This window comes from Lepisma saccharinum, chromosome 1 (assembly GCF_977018435.1).
Source record: "Lepisma saccharinum chromosome 1, izLepSacc3.1, whole genome shotgun sequence".
In the NCBI taxonomy this organism is placed as follows: Eukaryota; Metazoa; Arthropoda; class Insecta; order Zygentoma; family Lepismatidae; genus Lepisma; species Lepisma saccharinum.
This window is the reverse complement of record NC_139229.1, coordinates 85,949,117-85,967,588: the sequence shown is the minus strand read 5'-3', so window position 1 is coordinate 85,967,588 and position 18,472 is coordinate 85,949,117. Positions and strand designations below refer to the sequence as shown.

Below are 18,472 nucleotides of genomic sequence, written 5' to 3'. Positions count from 1 at the left end.
AGGGGTCCCTGGTTTAATATCCAGTGGAGACACACAGGGTTTCGGATCCCACTAAACTGTAGGTCCAGTCCCGATTAGCCTTTCTGTACATAAAGTGGACTTAAAACAACAATTCAATCAATTACAAATTATTTCCATATTTCTGATTTTTCACTTCTCTAAATATTTTTCTTTTCTTTTTTGCAGCTTAGGCCTGGAGCACCTTCTAGAGCTATTTGAGAGGGAACAGATCACAATAGATATATTAGCAGAGATGGGCCACGAGGATTTAAAACAAGTTGGTGTACATGCTTACGGATATAGACACAAACTTATTAAAGGCGTAGAGAAAGTCTACAGTAGTGCAGGTGAGTGCAATCCACTTAGTTTCTACTTTTCTGCTCTCAATTGCAATTGATATTTTCTATAATAGTGCAATACAAGACAGTGCATAACAACACTATTCACAACATTAATTTTTAAGTAAACACAGAGAAACTCAGTACTTACTTTTCTCCGAAGCTATTTTTGGCACACCAAGCAACAGTGCAGAAAGTTCCAACAAGGATTGTGCCAGTGGCCACAGAAATTAATAGTGCAACCAAAAACAGCTTTGTGGAAAAGTGAGTATTAAGTTTCTGTGTGTTTATTTACATACGCGTCTCTCATTTCCAGAAATATAAGAAAATTTTTATATGGATTCCTTTTTATGTGCAGGAATTCATTTTTCTATACGTAAGTAATGCTTTTATGGGATAATGTTACCATTTATCATCTTTGTGCATCTTCGTGTATCATGTTACTTCCTGTTTTTCTGTAACTTTGGACAAAAAAGTACTTGCTTATTTCAGCAATACGTTTCACAATCCATTCATCTGTAATGTTAATCCTTCTCAGATTGTCTAGTTTATTCTGATGATTGTAGATTGTAATTTATTGCTAATGTTTTATTTTTGCATTGCCACAGTAATAATATGTTGTGTCATTGTAGCGTCATTATGGTCGCCACCCCCTACTCCAGGAACTCTGCTGGTGGATCTGTTGAATGAGGATAAGGAGTACGTGACTGTTGAAGAAGAAATGCAGTCAACGATTAGAGAACATCGGGACAATGGCCACTCTGGTGGTGTATTTTCACGATATAATATTATTAGAGTAAGTTAGCTTAATATTTTTTCCAAGAATTAGCCACTCCAACAAAGTGTAATTTGTACATGGGTTGAAAATTTAATAGTGGCAACTATTAATTTCCACATGATACGAGAGAGATACATACCTCTGTGAAACTTTTACAGCCCTTCGATGTAGTCACCAGCATTGTGTACAACCGTTGCCAGCGATGTGGAAGTTGTAGTATACCTGTAGCAGCGCCTGTTCTGTTGATGGTTCGAATGGAGTGATCTATTGCCTGAAGAATCTCTGGAACAGTTCGGAAGCTTCATCTTAGGGATCAAATCAAAGTCCACAGGTTACGTTACATGCACCCGAGCATTGACCTGCAAAATGATGGGAGGATTCAGCAGAAAGTGTCCCTCTTTCGCAACGTTGCAGGTTATGTTCCAAAAATGAACCATAATACCACAGACAAGTTAATAAGTTAATAAAATTAACTTGTCTGTTGTAATACTGCACATTGACAGTCTGTCCTGGAGGTATGGCAAGAATCACTAGAATTTTCACATTATCAATAATACTCTCTATTCCTCTCGTCACTGCGCATGCGCCTACTGTTGGAAGGAAGAGCCCTTTTACTGGGAGATAGCTTAGGTATCAAGCTAACATATGGTATAAGTGAGAAGCACCGGTTCCGTTTCATGGCGTATATACAGCAGTGTTGTCACTATTAAATTTCCAACCCACGTATTATATAGAAAGCAAAAAGCAATATGTGGAAAGTTGCACATTTTGATATGAGCAGAAGAGGAACATGCATACACTTTTTCAGTTAGTTTCAGTAGAAATATTATTGTTCAGTATTGCTCTTCAAATACGTATAGTGCATTTCTTCCATGCTGGTTTCAAAATGAAGCAGTGATTTGTGAAAAGTACATGATAAATTGACTTCAGTATTCAGTATCCAAACAAATGTAACCACCAATAGTCTTTGCCACAAAAGCTACTTGTATAAAGCAGTGAAAAGTTGCTTTTTGTTGTTGTTTTTGAAGTCTTAGAATGAATATTACAGTAATTTGCTGCCATACGCAAGATCATACTTGGTATGATATTGCTACATGTTGACAACAAACTTAAATTGCTTCAAATGCGAGAATAAAGTTCACACATTGAAATGTACATACTGGGACCTGTATTAAATATACAACATGGCATCAAAAAAGTAAAATTAAAAAGGCCAATTAATAATTCAGGTTAGGTTAGATTAGATTAGGTTTGGTTTCGTTAGGTTGGGTAAGAGCCTAAGTAACAGTACATGCACTAAATGTGGTCAGTAAATTATTTCCAGTACCACATAATTATAGTTTATGCATGATCGGTGGTGACCTAATTAATGTAGCAACATTTGATAGTGGCCTAGCTAAGAATTTAGATGTTACTGTTATAGCATGTCACCTTCATTTTCATCAATATCTCCTTTACATTTCATGGCTTAGAACAAATATACATACATAGTATTGCTACATTTTTCTATTCACTTCAGATTAATGTTAGGGCTGCAGGGAGTCCCCAAAAATAGATTTTGAGTAAATTACCCATTCCTCCTCCTCCTAATTGTTTGTATGAAGGCAGAATGTCAAAAATTGTTCCTCTGTGAAAGCTGTAGCCATTCCATCGAAAATAAAGCAAACTTCATCTTTCTACAATGAATATATCCCCTTCCATGAGTTTTTAAAAACATTTCTGTACATTTGAAAAGCTGACGGTTTAAAATTTTAACCAATTAAAACCCACTTATGACAAATATCCAACACTCATATTGTGCTGAAATTCAAGTATGACGTGTTCAGTGCAGCGAAGTGGAGCTGGGACAGGTGTAATGCCAGCCATCCTCAAGAGGTTACAAGGCCCCCCCCAGAGCAATTCTACCTACAGGCCTTCTAATGCCAACCTCCGTGTAGAGTGGTTATCATAGCATGCAACGACGCCATGATCCCAGCCAGGGTATAGGTGCTCTTTGTGAGTATCCCTTCATCATATCATCACTCATCTTCATGTTTGCAATTAGCCAAAATTGGCAGAAAAAGCAAAGTGAAACAAACTAAATCAATCATGTTTATTTTTTTCAGATTCAAAAAGTTCAAAATCGGAAACTATGGGAGCGTTATTCTCATCGCCGGCAAGAAGTTGCGGAGGAGAATAACAACCAGCCCAATGAACGAATGCTCTTCCATGGATCACCATTTATTAATGCTATTGTGCAGAAAGGCTTCGATGAGAGGCATGCTTATATAGGTGGCATGTTCGGAGCAGGTAAGTGGTTGAAAACTATCAAAAAAATATAAATACACTGGTACAGTTAGGGAGGCAGAAGAATTGGAAGCTAAAAATCCAGGTGTGTAATTCTAATTCTACATGATGCTAGTTCTACACATGACTATATGCATACACTGAGCAGCTTTTGTGATTACTTACTATGTATTTTGTTACAATGATTCTTCCATCACATTATATATATGCTTTAAGTGATTAGATTATGTGGGTCAGGTTTTATGCTCGTAGCATATCACTCAAGCTCCTAATCGTTCATAAACATTTTACATGCAAAACAATGGATTGTACAGTGCTTTTCGCAACATAATTCCTTATTTATAATTGGTAGAAGAGAGACGCAGTAGTAGATAAATACAGATAAAATAGTACTCACTGTATCCGCGAAACTGTTTTTTCTTGTTTGTTTTAACGAGGATGGTGGCAGTGGCCACTAAAATTAATAGAACAAAGAAGAAGAAAACAGCTTCGCAGATACAGTGAGTACTATTTTCTCCGTATTTATAATTCCTTACAAATAATTATTTTTGCAAGTTACAAATGCATAAATTAGTTTCTCCAAACTTTAAGGTTTCTTCCACGATCATTTCCAGTATTATATCACTTAGTATTTTGAAACGAATAGATACACTCCTCACAAAAAGTTTGGAATATTTTTATATTAGGCTATAGGTAATAGGCACAGTGGCATATGTCAGCGAAAACACAAGAACATCAGCAGACAGACATGGTGTTGCATTCCAAGGCCATGGCAATCACCTAATGCCTAATATAACAATATTCCAAACTTTTTGTGAGGAATGTAGTTTGTTTGTTTTATTCTTATCAATACTGTGAATAATAATTTTAGTACTAAAATGTGTGGAAAATTTACGAAAATTGTGTCCAAACAATGTTGGTGGTCTACCACTGAGCTAAGAGTAACCTAGCAATTTCCACTGCCACCACTCTCTTAGGAACTTGTGATATTATTAATAGAGCTTCAAAATATCAGTTTTACAGATAAGTACTTTATTCCAGTGTATTAATTTAGTATGTTTTTTTATTTGCTAAATCATCAGCATAGTTCATTCATTCTTGGCTGATTCATTTAAAAAATGTAAATGGTTTGTTGGTTTGTTCAGTGGAACTAACAAACAAAAATTAAGTATCTTTTCTTTTTACAATAGGAATCTACTTCGCTGAACACTCTTCAAAGAGTAACCAATATGTATATGGAATTGGTGGAGGAACAGGCTGTCCTCTACACAAAGACAGATCTTGCTATATATGCCATAGGTATGTATATTGAACCTTTTATTCTTTTCTAGGTCACGTGCAAATTCCTGAATATCCACCCCTCAAACAGATTCACAAACATAATTCATCTGGTAACTGGATATGAGATTTTGTCAGTTTCTCCCAATGTTAAACCTCCTATTCAAACCATTTAGTAGTAATAACCATTGCAATGCCATTTAGGACTTGGGTCATGGCACATGCCAACATGTTAATATAATAAAGAAAACTCGCCTTGGTACATTGTTTGTACACTCACTGACACTTCTGGCTTGTAATGAATACATTGACTTTCAATGGAATTGTTACAATCCAGAAGTATCTGTGACTACAAGGTTTGTTATCTTATATTTCATCAATGTTTTGTTAAAAAGCTGCCCGAAATGAAATAACACACATTAGATCAATAAGTAAAATAATGGACACTTACATCCAAGTGACATCATTGGTGATGTCTAGAGGCATGTATATTTTGTTTTCGTCAGAAACACTAAATGCAAACACACTATACTGTTCATTTTTCATGTTTTTGAAAGATGAGAGGTGAACTTTCCTACCATTTGTCACGAAATGATGCAAATGAACTGCAAAATGCTAAATAAACTCTTAAACACAAAATTTAGAGACTATTTATCAATGTGGCATTTTCTGAAGTCTGAATTATCCTGAGTTATGCAAAACTGAGAAAATTGATTAATTCTGCTATAAATATTTGAGAAGCAAAAATGGACTCCTTTACACTGGAATATACGTAATACCTTGATAACTACACAAGTGTACTATTAGAAGGGAAATCTTGATTTAGTTTCTGTAATATGGTAGTGTTTAAGATGTAGGGTTATTTATGTTCACCATTTACTGAAATGCCATTTCATGTACCATTGGCCATGGTGGCTCAGTCGGTAACACGTCTGACTACCATGCTAAAGGTCCCGGGTCCGATCCCCGGCCGGTTCAAATCCGGGAACTTTTCTAACGTTGGAAGCACCCACCCAGCGTCGAATAACATGGGTACCTGGGGAAAACCCTGGGGGGTAAATGTGGTCAGGGGCATGGTGCTGATCACATCACCCGCACTCACAACCGGATCAAGAAAGTGTGGGGCGTTACCCCCACATCCCCTATACGCCTTCATGGTGTAGTGCTAAGCACAGGGGAACACTTTACCTTTTTACCTTTACCATTTTATTTACCCCTTTTGATCCTGAAATGTGCCCAATTTTTGTATCAAAATAAATCTTGGTCTTTCATTCACCATACATATGTGGCTCTACTGGTGTCATTGATGGTCAATACATTTGTGGAAAGAGACCGTTTTTAAACAAGCAAATGATGGTGTCTTGTGCTTATTTCCTTTCACCATAACTTTGGAGGTTTTAGGTAAATGTGAACTAAACAATACCATAGACTCTTGTTGCAGTATTGAAACTCTTGGTTCATTTTCTCTACAAACAATATGTTGAGGGTGTCTCTAATAGCATAGTGATAACATCATCACCTTGTAATCAACGGGTTCTGGATTCAATACCCAGTGGAGGCACATAATTGTTTGGATCCCACTTTAAACTGTATATACACTCTTGATTAGTCTTTCTGTGCATAAAGTGAAATTAAAAATCTGGTAGTGTAAAAAAAAATTTATATTGTTCTGATACTTTGTAGTTACTATAATGTGGGATTTCCTTTCTTTAGGCACTTGTTGTTATGCAGAGTGACTTTAGGAAAGTCCTTCCTCCAATTTAGTGCAATGAAGATGGCTCATGCTCCGCCAGGCCATCACTCAGTTATGGGCAGACCCAGTGCAGGTGGACTCAACTTCCCAGAGTACGTTGTCTACAGAGGAGAACAGGTAATGCATACTTCAGTCTCAAAATTCTTGTCAACTGTCTGTCCATGCCACCACAGTTGAATTTCAGCCTTCGCAGGAATATAATTAAGCTAAAGTACAGATGGACCTACAGAGGTATAACATACAGTATTTACGAAATCAGTAAGGTTGAAATCCCATTTTTTTGTTCCTTAAATTTTTCACAATCTTCATGTTACCTCATTAATCACTCCCTCATAATAGAAAAAATACACACCTTATTGTCATACTGTATAGAAATCTTGATGTTTCAACCAATTAACTTTTCATATTTGGAGAATAAAATACATGGTAGTATAATAAATACACAAGTTTTTATCAATTAACATTGTTTTTTCAGAAGTAAATTAAAACTGAAGTTGTTTTATGCTCACTAGAGTGCCCCTATGTTTTATTTTTGACAAGCCCAAAATGTGAGATTACCGCTGTAATGTTCATTTCAAAGGGTGAATTTTTTTTTTGTGTGTGTGTGTGTTTCACTTTGTCACAAAATGACAGCTACTGCATCAAAGGTCCCAGGTTTGAATCCCAGCCTGGGTATAGGTGTTGTTTGTGAGTGTCACTTCGTCAATTTTATATCACCACTCATCGTTTGCAATTAGCCAAAAGTGGCAGAAAGGCAAAACTATAAATCAAATCAAAGATTATATACAAACTGCAAAATAAATGTGTAGCTAATTTACTAACAAAACCATTTTCATAGTGTGGATTATCACACTATGTGATAAAATTAAAATTCTATGGCAAAATGAGAAACTTGCAGATCACTTGTTTCTACGTAAAATAGCTAATGGTAATATGTATAAGAAGCAAGCAGCTATTCCAGAAAATTTACTTTCAAGTGCCTTTGCGCAATATCCAAAACACTTACTTTTCACCAGGCACGTCATTTAGCATTTCCATTTCTAGAGATTACCTAGCCAGTAGAATTATCTATCAACCCAAATGGATATTTTTGCAAATTTATCATGTTTTAGAATGGTGTTGAGTTACCTTTCCATACTTTATGTTAATTTTTCCCCATTAGTACATTTCAATATAAAATTGCTAAGTCCTGTATTTGGATTTTTTTTTTTTTGTTAAATAAATGAATTTCTTTATTTATGATCCATTGGTTTCACATATACTCTGTTCAACTATCTCTGGAGCAAGCGAAAGAACACAAGTCTCTGCGCAAGTTGTGACATGAGATGGCTCCTCCAATGAACACGTGAGATGGAATGGGAGTGTGTGGAGTGGAAAGCAACTGCAGTTACCAGCCTTCGCGGCAGTGTGTACTGATTCACTCTGCGCACTCAATTTCCTTCCCCTTCCCTGCTTCTGTTCATGACGTTGCTCAAGCGGTAGCCGGCGCAGAGTATAGGCTATGATTATAAATATGTCTACTAGAATGAAAGTTCTTCAATTTGTGTGATATGCCTAAAGTTTCAAAATCAAATTTCAGATTTTAGTCACCATAATACTAAAATGTTATTATTATATACTAGGGATGGGACCGATTAATCGGTATTGGCCGATATACGCATATCAGTGTATCAGTAAAATTACAGATTATTTTACTGATCCGATATATCGATACGTATCTTATATCTTTAGTGCAAAATTACATTTTGTTGTAATTTTTATGGATAATCTCGATGCCCTACTTTTTTAAAAAGTAATTGTCTAAATATTCAACTTCTTTTGCACTGCAGCCACCTTGAAACGCATATTTATTAAGGATATCAATGAACATTTTAGGTTCTTCATGGACCAGTATATCGGTACATTATCGGTATCGGCCAAAATTTCATATCGGCTCATCCCTATTATATACTGAATTTGAACCCAAAATTCGGTGCATTGATTGCAAAGTCTCCAAGTTGTTTGAGATGTTCAGCATTTAGATCTAAATGTTATCTTTTTAATACCTGCGTGATCCTAGAGCAACTTCATTTTTAATTTTAACCTTAAAGACCAATATCAATTGGTTGAAACATTGAAATGTCTACGTGAGCAATAACACAGAAAGGTACTTTTTTTTAGTAAGATTCTTTGTCCTTAGCAGTAACCTTGACAGTACAAGTATGTGACACCATTAAGCCTTGTTTCCATGATTATGAAAAACTAAATATGCTGACCAAGGCAGTAAAACATAAAACATAAACTAAACGTAACGTTTCAACCTTCTAGCAAGGTCTTCTTCAGACTCTGTATCAAGTACAAAAGTAACAAGATACAAAAACAGGGCCTTATATATACACAAACATTACTCCCTCCAGACTATTTAGAAAGTTGTTTGGAACTTTCTAGAAGGTGACTTTCACTTTCACCAACTTTACTTTCACCTCAAAGGCTAAACTCAATTACTTCCATATAGAATGTGGTTGGACTTTTAATCTCATGATCTTTTCCCTTCATTTTTCTTCCTTCTCCTCTCCTCTTTCTCTCTTGTCCTTTCCACTCTTTCTAACATCTTCTTCCATTCTTTGTTTAACTTCAGTCCCCCATTCCAGTTCATTGTGTCTTCTTCACCTTTCTTCTCTATTTCCTTGGCTTCCTTCCATTTTCTCACTAGCATTCTCTTCTCCCTTCCTATCTGCTTAGCCTCATCCCACTCTATGTCATGTCCTGTATCTCTCGTGTGTTTAAATATTGCATTTCTCTCTCTCTTAAGTCGTACATCATCCCTATGTTGTTTTAACCTGTCTTTCAGCCTTTTCTTCGTTTCTCCTATGTACACACTCTGACATTCTTTACATTTCACTTCGTAGATAATCCCTTCCTCTTCCTCTTCTCTGTTTTCCTTATTCTTGTTAGCATTCCTCGCTATTCCTAAGATGCTTCTCCCTCCCTTCCTGTAAGTTTTAATTCCCGCTTTCCTAAGCACTTTGCATATCTTTTCTGTGGTCTTCCCCATACTCCTTATTCCAAACCTTCTCTCTTTTTCTTTCTCTTCCAATTCTTCTGAGAAAATGTTTGGAGAGAGGCACAGCGCCTAAAGGATTAAAAATAAGTAAGAAGGGAGTGGTTTGCAACACCAGAAGATGGAGGATATTGGTTCAGAAAATGGAAAAAGAACTGATATGGAATGAAATAAGGGCAAGAAGAAAGGAGATAAAGATAATAAAGGAGAACCTGACAAGAATTGAAAAAGCTATTGAAGATGGTCTCACCATTTTTACGAGAGAATATACTTTTCATGAAATGAAAATCTGGCAGGAGAAATTTAGAGAGAAAATGAAAATAAAATTGAAGAAGAAAGGAGAGGGACTAGGATGGAAAGAAGAAAGAGGAGAAGAGGATACCAGAAGAAGAGTTGTGGTAATAGGGAATGTAGACCTAACAAATGAAGAGGAAGCTTTTTTAAAACTAGGTAGAGGTTTTAAAGTTAAAGAAAGAAATGTAGATTATGAGGAAGTTATATATGATATTGAAGAAGCAGTGCTCCGTATAAAAAAAGAACCAGAAAGAGACAAGATTAGAAGAAGAACAGCAGTCATACTGAAGAATGAAATGGGAAAACAAGGAAAAGTAGATAATTTGAGTCAAAAAGAAAGGGAAGGGATGAAGAAAATCAAGAAAAGAAAAGATGTGGTGATAGAGCAGGCAGATAAAGGAGGAGCAATTGTGGTGATGGAAAGAGAATGGTACGAGAGGAAGTTTGAAGACCTAAAAGAAAATGGATATGAGGAGATTTGTGGAACAGGAGGGGAACAAACTATAAAAGAAAGAATCATAAAAGACTGTAGGAGGAGTGGATTCAAGAAATGCATAAAGGATACAGGAAGACTACCAAGTTTGAAAGGTTTTCCAAAGATACACAAAGAGGACATAAAGTTAAGACCAGTAATGAACTGCAGAAATAATATTTTGGAACCCTTAGAAAAGAAAGTTAAGAAAGTTATTGACGTGTTAGTAACACAGCAAGAAAGCAGAGCAGTTAAGAACAGTGAACAAGTAGTAGACCTCATAAAAGGACTTAAGTTAAATGAGATGAAGACGACAATGTTTAGCTTAGACGTGAAAAGTATGTTCCCGAGCATCAAGAGGGGACACGTTTTGGACATTATTAAAAAGAGAATGGGACAAGAAATTATAGGAGAATGGGATAGTGAAAGGGTAGTCAAGGCGCTGGAAACCATTTGGAATAACGGTTACAGTATAATGGGAGATAAAATAATGTTAATGAGTGAAGGACTAAATATAGGTTCCAGTCTAAGCCCAGCATTGGCTGAATTGGTTATGAATGAATGGGAAAAGAAAGTGATAGAAAAGGGAGGTGACAAAATAATTCTGTTTTGCAGATATGTGGATGACTGTTTTGGCATATGGAAGGGAACGAAGAGGCAGCTTGACATTTTTGCCAAAGAAATTCAAGATGAAGAAAGAGGGATATTATTGGAACTTGAAATAGAAGAAGAAAGCAGGTTAAGCTTTCTAGATATATTGATGAAAAGGAATAGAGGACAAGAAATTGAAACCGCTTGGCATCAGAAGAAGTGTGCAGCAGGGGTATTCTGCCACAAAAAAAGTGATGTAAGTGAGGTGACAAAAATAAATTTTATAAGGAATATGGAGGACAGAATCAAGAAAATATGCATGAAAGAATGTGAAAAAGAAGGCAAAATAAATAGCCTATGGAAACAGCTGGAAAAGAATGGCTATGAGGAGCAGGATAGACTGGACATAAACAGAAGAAGGAAGAAAACGGGCAGGGAAGAATTGGAAGAGAAAGAAAAAGAGAGAAGGTTTGGAATAAGGAGTATGGGGAAGACCACAGAAAAGGTATGCAAAGTGCTTAGGAAAGCGGGAATTAAAACTTACAGGAAGGGAGGGAGAAGCATCTTAGGAATAGCGAGGAATGCTAACAAGAATAAGGAAAACAGAGAAGAGGAAGAGGAAGGGATTATCTACGAAGTGAAATGTAAAGAATGTCAGAGTGTGTACATAGGAGAAACGAAGAAAAGGCTGAAAGACAGGTTAAAACAACATAGGGATGATGTACGACTTAAGAGAGAGAGAAATGCAATATTTAAACACACGAGAGATACAGGACATGACATAGAGTGGGATGAGGCTAAGCAGATAGGAAGGGAGAAGAGAATGCTAGTGAGAAAATGGAAGGAAGCCGAGGAAATAGAGAAGAAAGGTGAAGAAGACATAATGAACTGGAATGGGGGACTGAAGTTAAACAAAGAATGGAAGAAGATGTTAGAAAGAGTGGAAAGGACAAGAGAGAAAGAGGAGAGAAGGAAGAAAAATGAAGGGAAAAGATCATGAGATTAAAAGTCCAACCACATTCTATATGGAAGTAATTGAGTTTAGCCTTTGAGGTGAAAGTAAAGTTGGTGAAAGTGAAAGTCACCTTCTAGAAAGTTCCAAACAACTTTCTATATAGTCTGGAGGGACTAATGTTTGTGTATATATAAGGCCCTGTTTTTGTATCTTGTTACTTTTGTACTTGATACAGAGTCTGAAGAAGACCTTGCTAGAAGGTTGAAACGTTACGTTTAGTTTATGTTTTTAATAAAATAAATTACTGCCTTGGTCAGCATATTTAGTTTTTTACAAGTATGTGATGTTAAATAAAACAATGAAATATGACAAATCTTTTAAATTTCAGGCATACCCTGAGTACCTTATCACGTACCAGATTGTAAAACCTGAGGAGACTGCCACCGTTGAAACCGAAGGGAGATGATGACTGATGGGGAAGAGAATGAAGAAATGCTGCTTTCTGGACTTCGTGTTTGTGATTGGTTTGCCGTGGTTGTGGAATTGGTGCCATGCCCTCAGTTGCGGCTGCATTCAGAGATTTGAATGCGTGTGCGTTTATTCAGGAGACCCACCTCGTGAAGATCAATGCAACCGTTCAGTTTGTAAGTTGTCTTGTTCATAGTACCCAAGGCTTTTCCTTCTTTGGGCGAGCACAGTTGACCGACTAATCATATTTGTCTGTGGTGTAGCTATTGGTGTAAGTGCATAACCGTGCTGGCCTCTCTCGTGATGATGAGAGTCGAGCCATGCATTGATGTGCAACTTTCTTTTTGTATTTTTCATAAAATGAATTTTTGCATCACTGCTGTAATTATCTTGTTATTGTTGCTGCATTAAGTGCAATATTCTTTATACGCTGAAGAATAATTCATCAGATTTTGGTGCATAACTCCAAATTATTATTGCAATAATTAAATTCTAATATCAATGTGGTATACGTAGAAAATGTAACTTCGAAGAGCAGTCTTTTTTTCATTGAAACAAGTACGGTGGATATATCTTTTATACTGTTGAAAACTTTGCATTTTATTTTGTTGGTGGCTCTTAAACAATCTAAAGGTGTTTGTAAATTTTAATGTTCATGATGAGAGTATGCAAATGTGGAGTATAATTTGTCACATACAGTATTGTAATGGTTATGCATAAACTTTTGCTGCTTGTTTATTTATTGTGTATACTAATGTACTTAAGTGTTCGATGAGTCTAGTAAAGATTACAGTATTTTAAGCAGATAAATCATGAAGAAGATTTATTCAACAGTTTTGTATTGCCAAGATAGAATTGCTGTTCAAATGTTATGTTGAAACTGCATATTCACGTTGTCCTCAATCTTTTGGTTTCGGTTGCATTTTGAATTTTATTTTTTTATGCACCTGATGCTGCTATTTTGTTGGCTCCTACGTTTGCTGCAAATATTCATTTGTTTATTGTATTTCAGTGCCCCTTCCCCTTCTCTAATTACTTAACATGATGCCCCTCATTTTTTGTGCAAGGCTAAAGTATATATTATGAGCAAATATATATAGGACTGAATTTATGTGTAAAAGAATGCTTGGATTGCTGTTTGTCTAACGATAATTCATCCATTGATACGTAATATCTGAAAGTATTTTGACATCGCTGCTGCATCAGGCAGAGGATAAAATTAAACAAGTCTGCTATTCCTGCTTGTCGTGTGTGTTATGTTTTGTTCTTTTTAGGAGAATAAATTAATTTGAAGTGGCACATGTTTTAGTTGTTAGTTTAATAATATTTGTAGAAATCCCACAGTTGATTAGTTTTTCTGAATATGAATAAATTATCAAGCAAAAAATGTTGGTTCAACCTGTAATTTCACTAATTAAAACAAAATATCTGCCACTTGAAATGTATTCGCCTAAAAAAGAGTGATATTCCAGACAAGGTGGAATTGCTAAGGTGAAAGTTGAGATGGGAAATGAACAGGTACCTCAAAAAAAATATTTCTTAATGCGACATAAACTTATGAAATGCACAGACATGTCTAAAATGGTGGGTAATTTTAAGAAGATACATATTATGTAGTTACGTGTGATATTGATTATGTTGATGATCTCTCATGTGATTTTAAAAGATAAACAATGAAATGACCAAAAGTATTCCCCACAATATTTTTCTTTATTTTTTTTATTAACGCATCGCGAAATATATTCTGACAAAAGCAACAGCTATGTAAATCATTTCATACCGTGCTGCTCGTGTAGCTAAACCTTCGTACCTTCCATGTGATAAGAGTGAAATTTGAAATACGTATACACTTATGTGAACATGAGGCCTATACATATTTGTATGGGAAATCATTGTGGTGAATATTCACAAAATGCAGCAAAGCAAGAGAATATCAGTGAAAAGAATGCTGGTATACAGCGAAAACTATCAACGAAAGTTTACGGTAGCATGTTTAAAAAGGAGTGGGATATCACTAGTTTCTATTTGTGCTCAGTATATTCTTTACCATTTTTCCATACGTCGAACTTTCATTTGTTTAAAGCATATCACACACTGAGACATGGGGAAATGCAGCAACAGAATTTCTGTTATATGCTTCTATTGAAATCAAATGGAGTAACACCCAGTACAGCAAAATGCGTGGAATTTCCGTGCCAGAAGGGTGCAGGTTTCTAGAGTGGAAATTTTCCATCAGCCGCATCACCAAATGCCCTCTCGTATAATTTCCAGTCTCTTCATTTAGCTCCGGTAAGCCCTGCTGTAACTGAGCATGGTTCAGTGTGTGACGGCACGGTACGTGCAGACTATCGTCAGAAAGGCACATGGAATTTTCCATTTGGAGGGTCGGGTTGGCATGTTTCTGGTGTCTCAGTGTGTGTTGAGCTTTAGACGTCTGAGGCAATTGGTATCCCCCATCCTGGAAATCCTACTGTAAATAAGCAATGCCTGAAATGAAAATTATTCCACAGTGGTTCAACACCATTGTTTTACTTTCACGCATGTTGTGTATAAATTTTCACCTCGTCTTCTCTAGATTGCTTATATATATCAAACATAGATCAACAGCTCATGCAAACAAAACTGTGCTTGCAATTGTGAGTGTCAATAAAAATAACAAGACTGTGTAAAGTGAGAGAGAGTGTGTGTTTTTCTAAGTGTGTTTTTATTATTAGATTTGTAAAAAAAAACTCATTGTATGTTTCCATATTTATAATTATGGATAAGTGGTTAGAGGTGTATTTTCTGTCAATTACAATGCTAGAGAGAGAGAATAATTTCTTCTTTTTTCTTTGTTATTGAGTGTATGTGACGCACTATTGTGTTGAGAGAAAATGAATAAATTATATTAATAGTCATGTGAATATTTGTTTCTCTTTTAATGTCCAGTTTAGTAATTATTATAGTACACTTGTACACATTATTGAATCCTGCATAGTATAATAAATTGAATAAACATCAGGATTGGCTCTTAACCGTGTCATTTAACAATGTTTATACCTCACAATGACTCTATTTGCCGATCTGCGTGACCTAGTTGTAAATGTGATTTACTCAAAGGGCTCCCAAGTTAATGTAGCCTTACTAGATTTCCCTATTTTAAAAAGATATTTGTTAATGTTGCACTTTGTTTTGTTTAAACTAACTTCGAGATTTAAAGAAAGCAACATGAAATAACCAAAAATAAGATCTTTAACAATTATAGTCACTATGTATATTCTTACAGATCATCCTCCATTGCCGTTTCCTGCCTCTGGCTGGGTCAGCATAGAAGTCTAGTCTCTCCATGACGTTTATTTTTGTAATTCCAATAGAAAATTGAAGAGAATCAATCAAGCAGTGTATAGTTGATACCATTGTTTCATTTATGTCAGATTTTCAGGATCCTGAACAGTTGAAAAAAGTCCCGTAATAAAAGTTTCTACACTATAAGTGTCTGAAATATCTGGAATATGGTAAATTTTCATTCCAGAATAATAAAACAAATAATTCGTAGAGAAATATCTTGTTCAATTTCTATATTTTCTCTGCATTAGGAACCAACAGCAAGGTCAGTATCCAACTTGGGTTTCAAAATTGAGATTGCTGACTTCAAGAAATATAATCTGAAAGAGTTGCACACTAATTATATCTCTCTCTGTGTTTGAAAGGGAATGTTGAAGGTGGGGTTTCCCCTCATTGAGGGGTTGACTTGTAACCTTGCCACAAAAGATTCTAGACAAGTCTTGAGTATGTTTTTCTTGTGTGCGTGTGTGTGAATGTAAACCCAGTGACAAAAGTAATGGTAGGTGAACAGTTCACCATCATTTTCATGCAGCATGTTTTTCCACAATGTGATGATCGTGAATTAATAAAAATGTCAATAAGCACAGGATGACATGTGCTTCACATCAACAGAATTCATTTCTGAAAATAACACAGGATGTAGAATAAAAAAAAGAATGAAAATAGTGATGGGCAACTTGCCAGTTGACCTCCCAATTGCATACTGATACGGATATCTCCTTGTAATCAATAGCTCCATGGTTCAATCCCCTGTGGAGGTACATATTGGTTCAAATCCTCCTCAACTTCCAGGTCAGTCTCGATTAGCCTATCTGTTCATAAGTAGACCAAAACTTTGGCAATTTATGTATAAATATCTTCGATGTTATATGTGCTTGCATAAATTTAATCTAATCATCCTTAATCTTCATTGTGGAGAATATCCAAAAAATGGTAGGTAAGTGATGGCAAGGGTTGCTTGTTAAGTTTTCTCAAGTGATAGAGGGTATTTACAAAAATTGGAAATTATGAGCATACTTTTAAGGGTTTAAACACTAGCGAAAGGAAATTAGTATGTCTTCTGCTGATCTCAGGTGTAACTTGGCTGGGTCAAAGGAGGGCACTTGCCTGTAAAATTTGCCGGTTTAAATTTTACATGTTCAGAGGTTCTGCCCCTAGTCCCAAAGTTACGCTGTAGCTGCTGATTAAAGTATTAAAGGAATCTGAGTTTATATACAGTATGTAATATTCTTATTCGTACACACAGATTTTCAAAGAAAATGCTTTAATATCCGAAAGAAAATACAATTGTTTCTTTACAATTCAATAACTAATATCATTAGGAACATAAAATCTTACCCAAATTCTGTATAACCAATGACAATAATAAATTAAATGAAACTGAAAGAAAAACATGCCATTTTTTGTACAACTTTGCTATCGTACACTTAATAATACAAAATTGACTGACAGTTCTAATACTTTTATGCAGATCCTTTGGCTTTAATTACTGCTTGACACCTGTTCTTCATAGAATTAACCAGTTTCAGAGCTTATTTTATTCCACTCGGCTTGCACAACAGTTTTCAACTCTTGTTTGTACTTGATGCCTGCGTTATGGACACTCCTCTTCAAAATTGCCCATAAATGCTCAATGGGATTCAAGTCTGGACTTTGAACTGGTGTTTGTAGTAGTTTGGGCACATTCCATATTAGCCAATTCATGTTAACTCGCACCTTATGCTTACTGTCATTGTCTTGTTGGAATCTGTAGATAGGCGGCATGTCCATTTTTTGGGTACTCTGCTTTACATTGTTCTTCAATATGTCCAAATAGACATATGCATGATACCATCAATAAACTGGATGGTACAACACCTTTGGATGACTTACATTCCCAAATCATTAATGACCCATCACCATGTTTAACTGTTGGAACTGTGTTAATGTGATCATTGTCTTTATTTGATTTTCTCTAGACGAAGTGGCTCAGTTGGTAACGCATCTGACTACCATGCTAAAACCCTCTGGTTCGATCCCCAGCCGGTTCAAATCCAGGAACTTTTCTAACGTTGGAAGCGGCCCCGGTGCCCACCCAGCATTGAATGACATGGGTACCTGGGGGGAAAAGGCAGTCAGGGGCATGATGTTGATCACATCACCCCCCACCCCCACTCAGATCAAGAAAGTGTGGGGGGCCTTACCCCCACACCACCTATGCCTTCATGGCATGGTGCTAAGCACAGGGGAGCACTTTACTTTTTTTTTTTTGTTACCAGACCCTATTTATCCCATCTGACCCGTATATATTAATCTTTGACTCATCTGACCATATGACACTATCCCAAAATTCCTGGTCCTTGTGGATGTGCTCTTTCGCGAATGAAAGTATATTCATGCGATTCACCTTATTTACATACGCCCTCTTTCCAGTGGCGTAGCATTATAGTACGCCCGTATGCCCGGCGTTCCCAGATTTAAAATTTCAAAAATGCAAAGTAAAACGTGACTAATTTCAAATATGTTTGACCTTCATGACATTATAATAGCTATTTTTCGCGATCCGCTTGCAACGCTCCACTCTCAACACTCGTTCTAGCATCTCTTTTCAATGCCTTTCCCGGCCGGACGCCGAGCAGGTTCGGCATACAGGACTCCTATATTCCTTGCTGCCTTTATGGAGGGAAAGCTTCCATTTCTACAGCACGCACGTAAATGGGCTCTCTTACGCCAGCGTACGAGAGGTCTACCGTGATTGGTTCATGTGACCCTTCCTGCCTTCTGAAGCAGACGACAGCGATAGAATTCCTACCCGGTTCTTCGCTCTTCGCGCTCAAGCTATGTGATGCTACAATACGCAATATTCACTGACGTAACTTTACCAATCTCAAATACTGCTTCTTAATGGCCACTGCA

At 36.3% G+C, this 18,472-nt stretch overlaps 1 protein-coding gene across 1 annotated transcript in view; it reads left to right on the top strand.

The window, feature by feature from the left end:
- Tnks (tankyrase) overlaps positions 1–15,156 on the top strand; it is a 36,651-nt gene extending 21,495 nt beyond the window's left edge. Inside the window, exons 14-19 of the mRNA XM_083134253.1 lie at positions 187–347; positions 971–1,134; positions 3,222–3,405; positions 4,593–4,701; positions 6,394–6,550; positions 12,174–15,156. Coding sequence (XP_082990379.1) covers positions 187–347; positions 971–1,134; positions 3,222–3,405; positions 4,593–4,701; positions 6,394–6,550; positions 12,174–12,251 — 853 coding nt within the window. The 3' untranslated portion in view covers positions 12,252–15,156. The remainder of the gene's footprint in view (positions 1–186; positions 348–970; positions 1,135–3,221; positions 3,406–4,592; positions 4,702–6,393; positions 6,551–12,173) is intronic.
- The last annotated feature ends 3,316 nt before the right edge of the window (positions 15,157–18,472 follow it).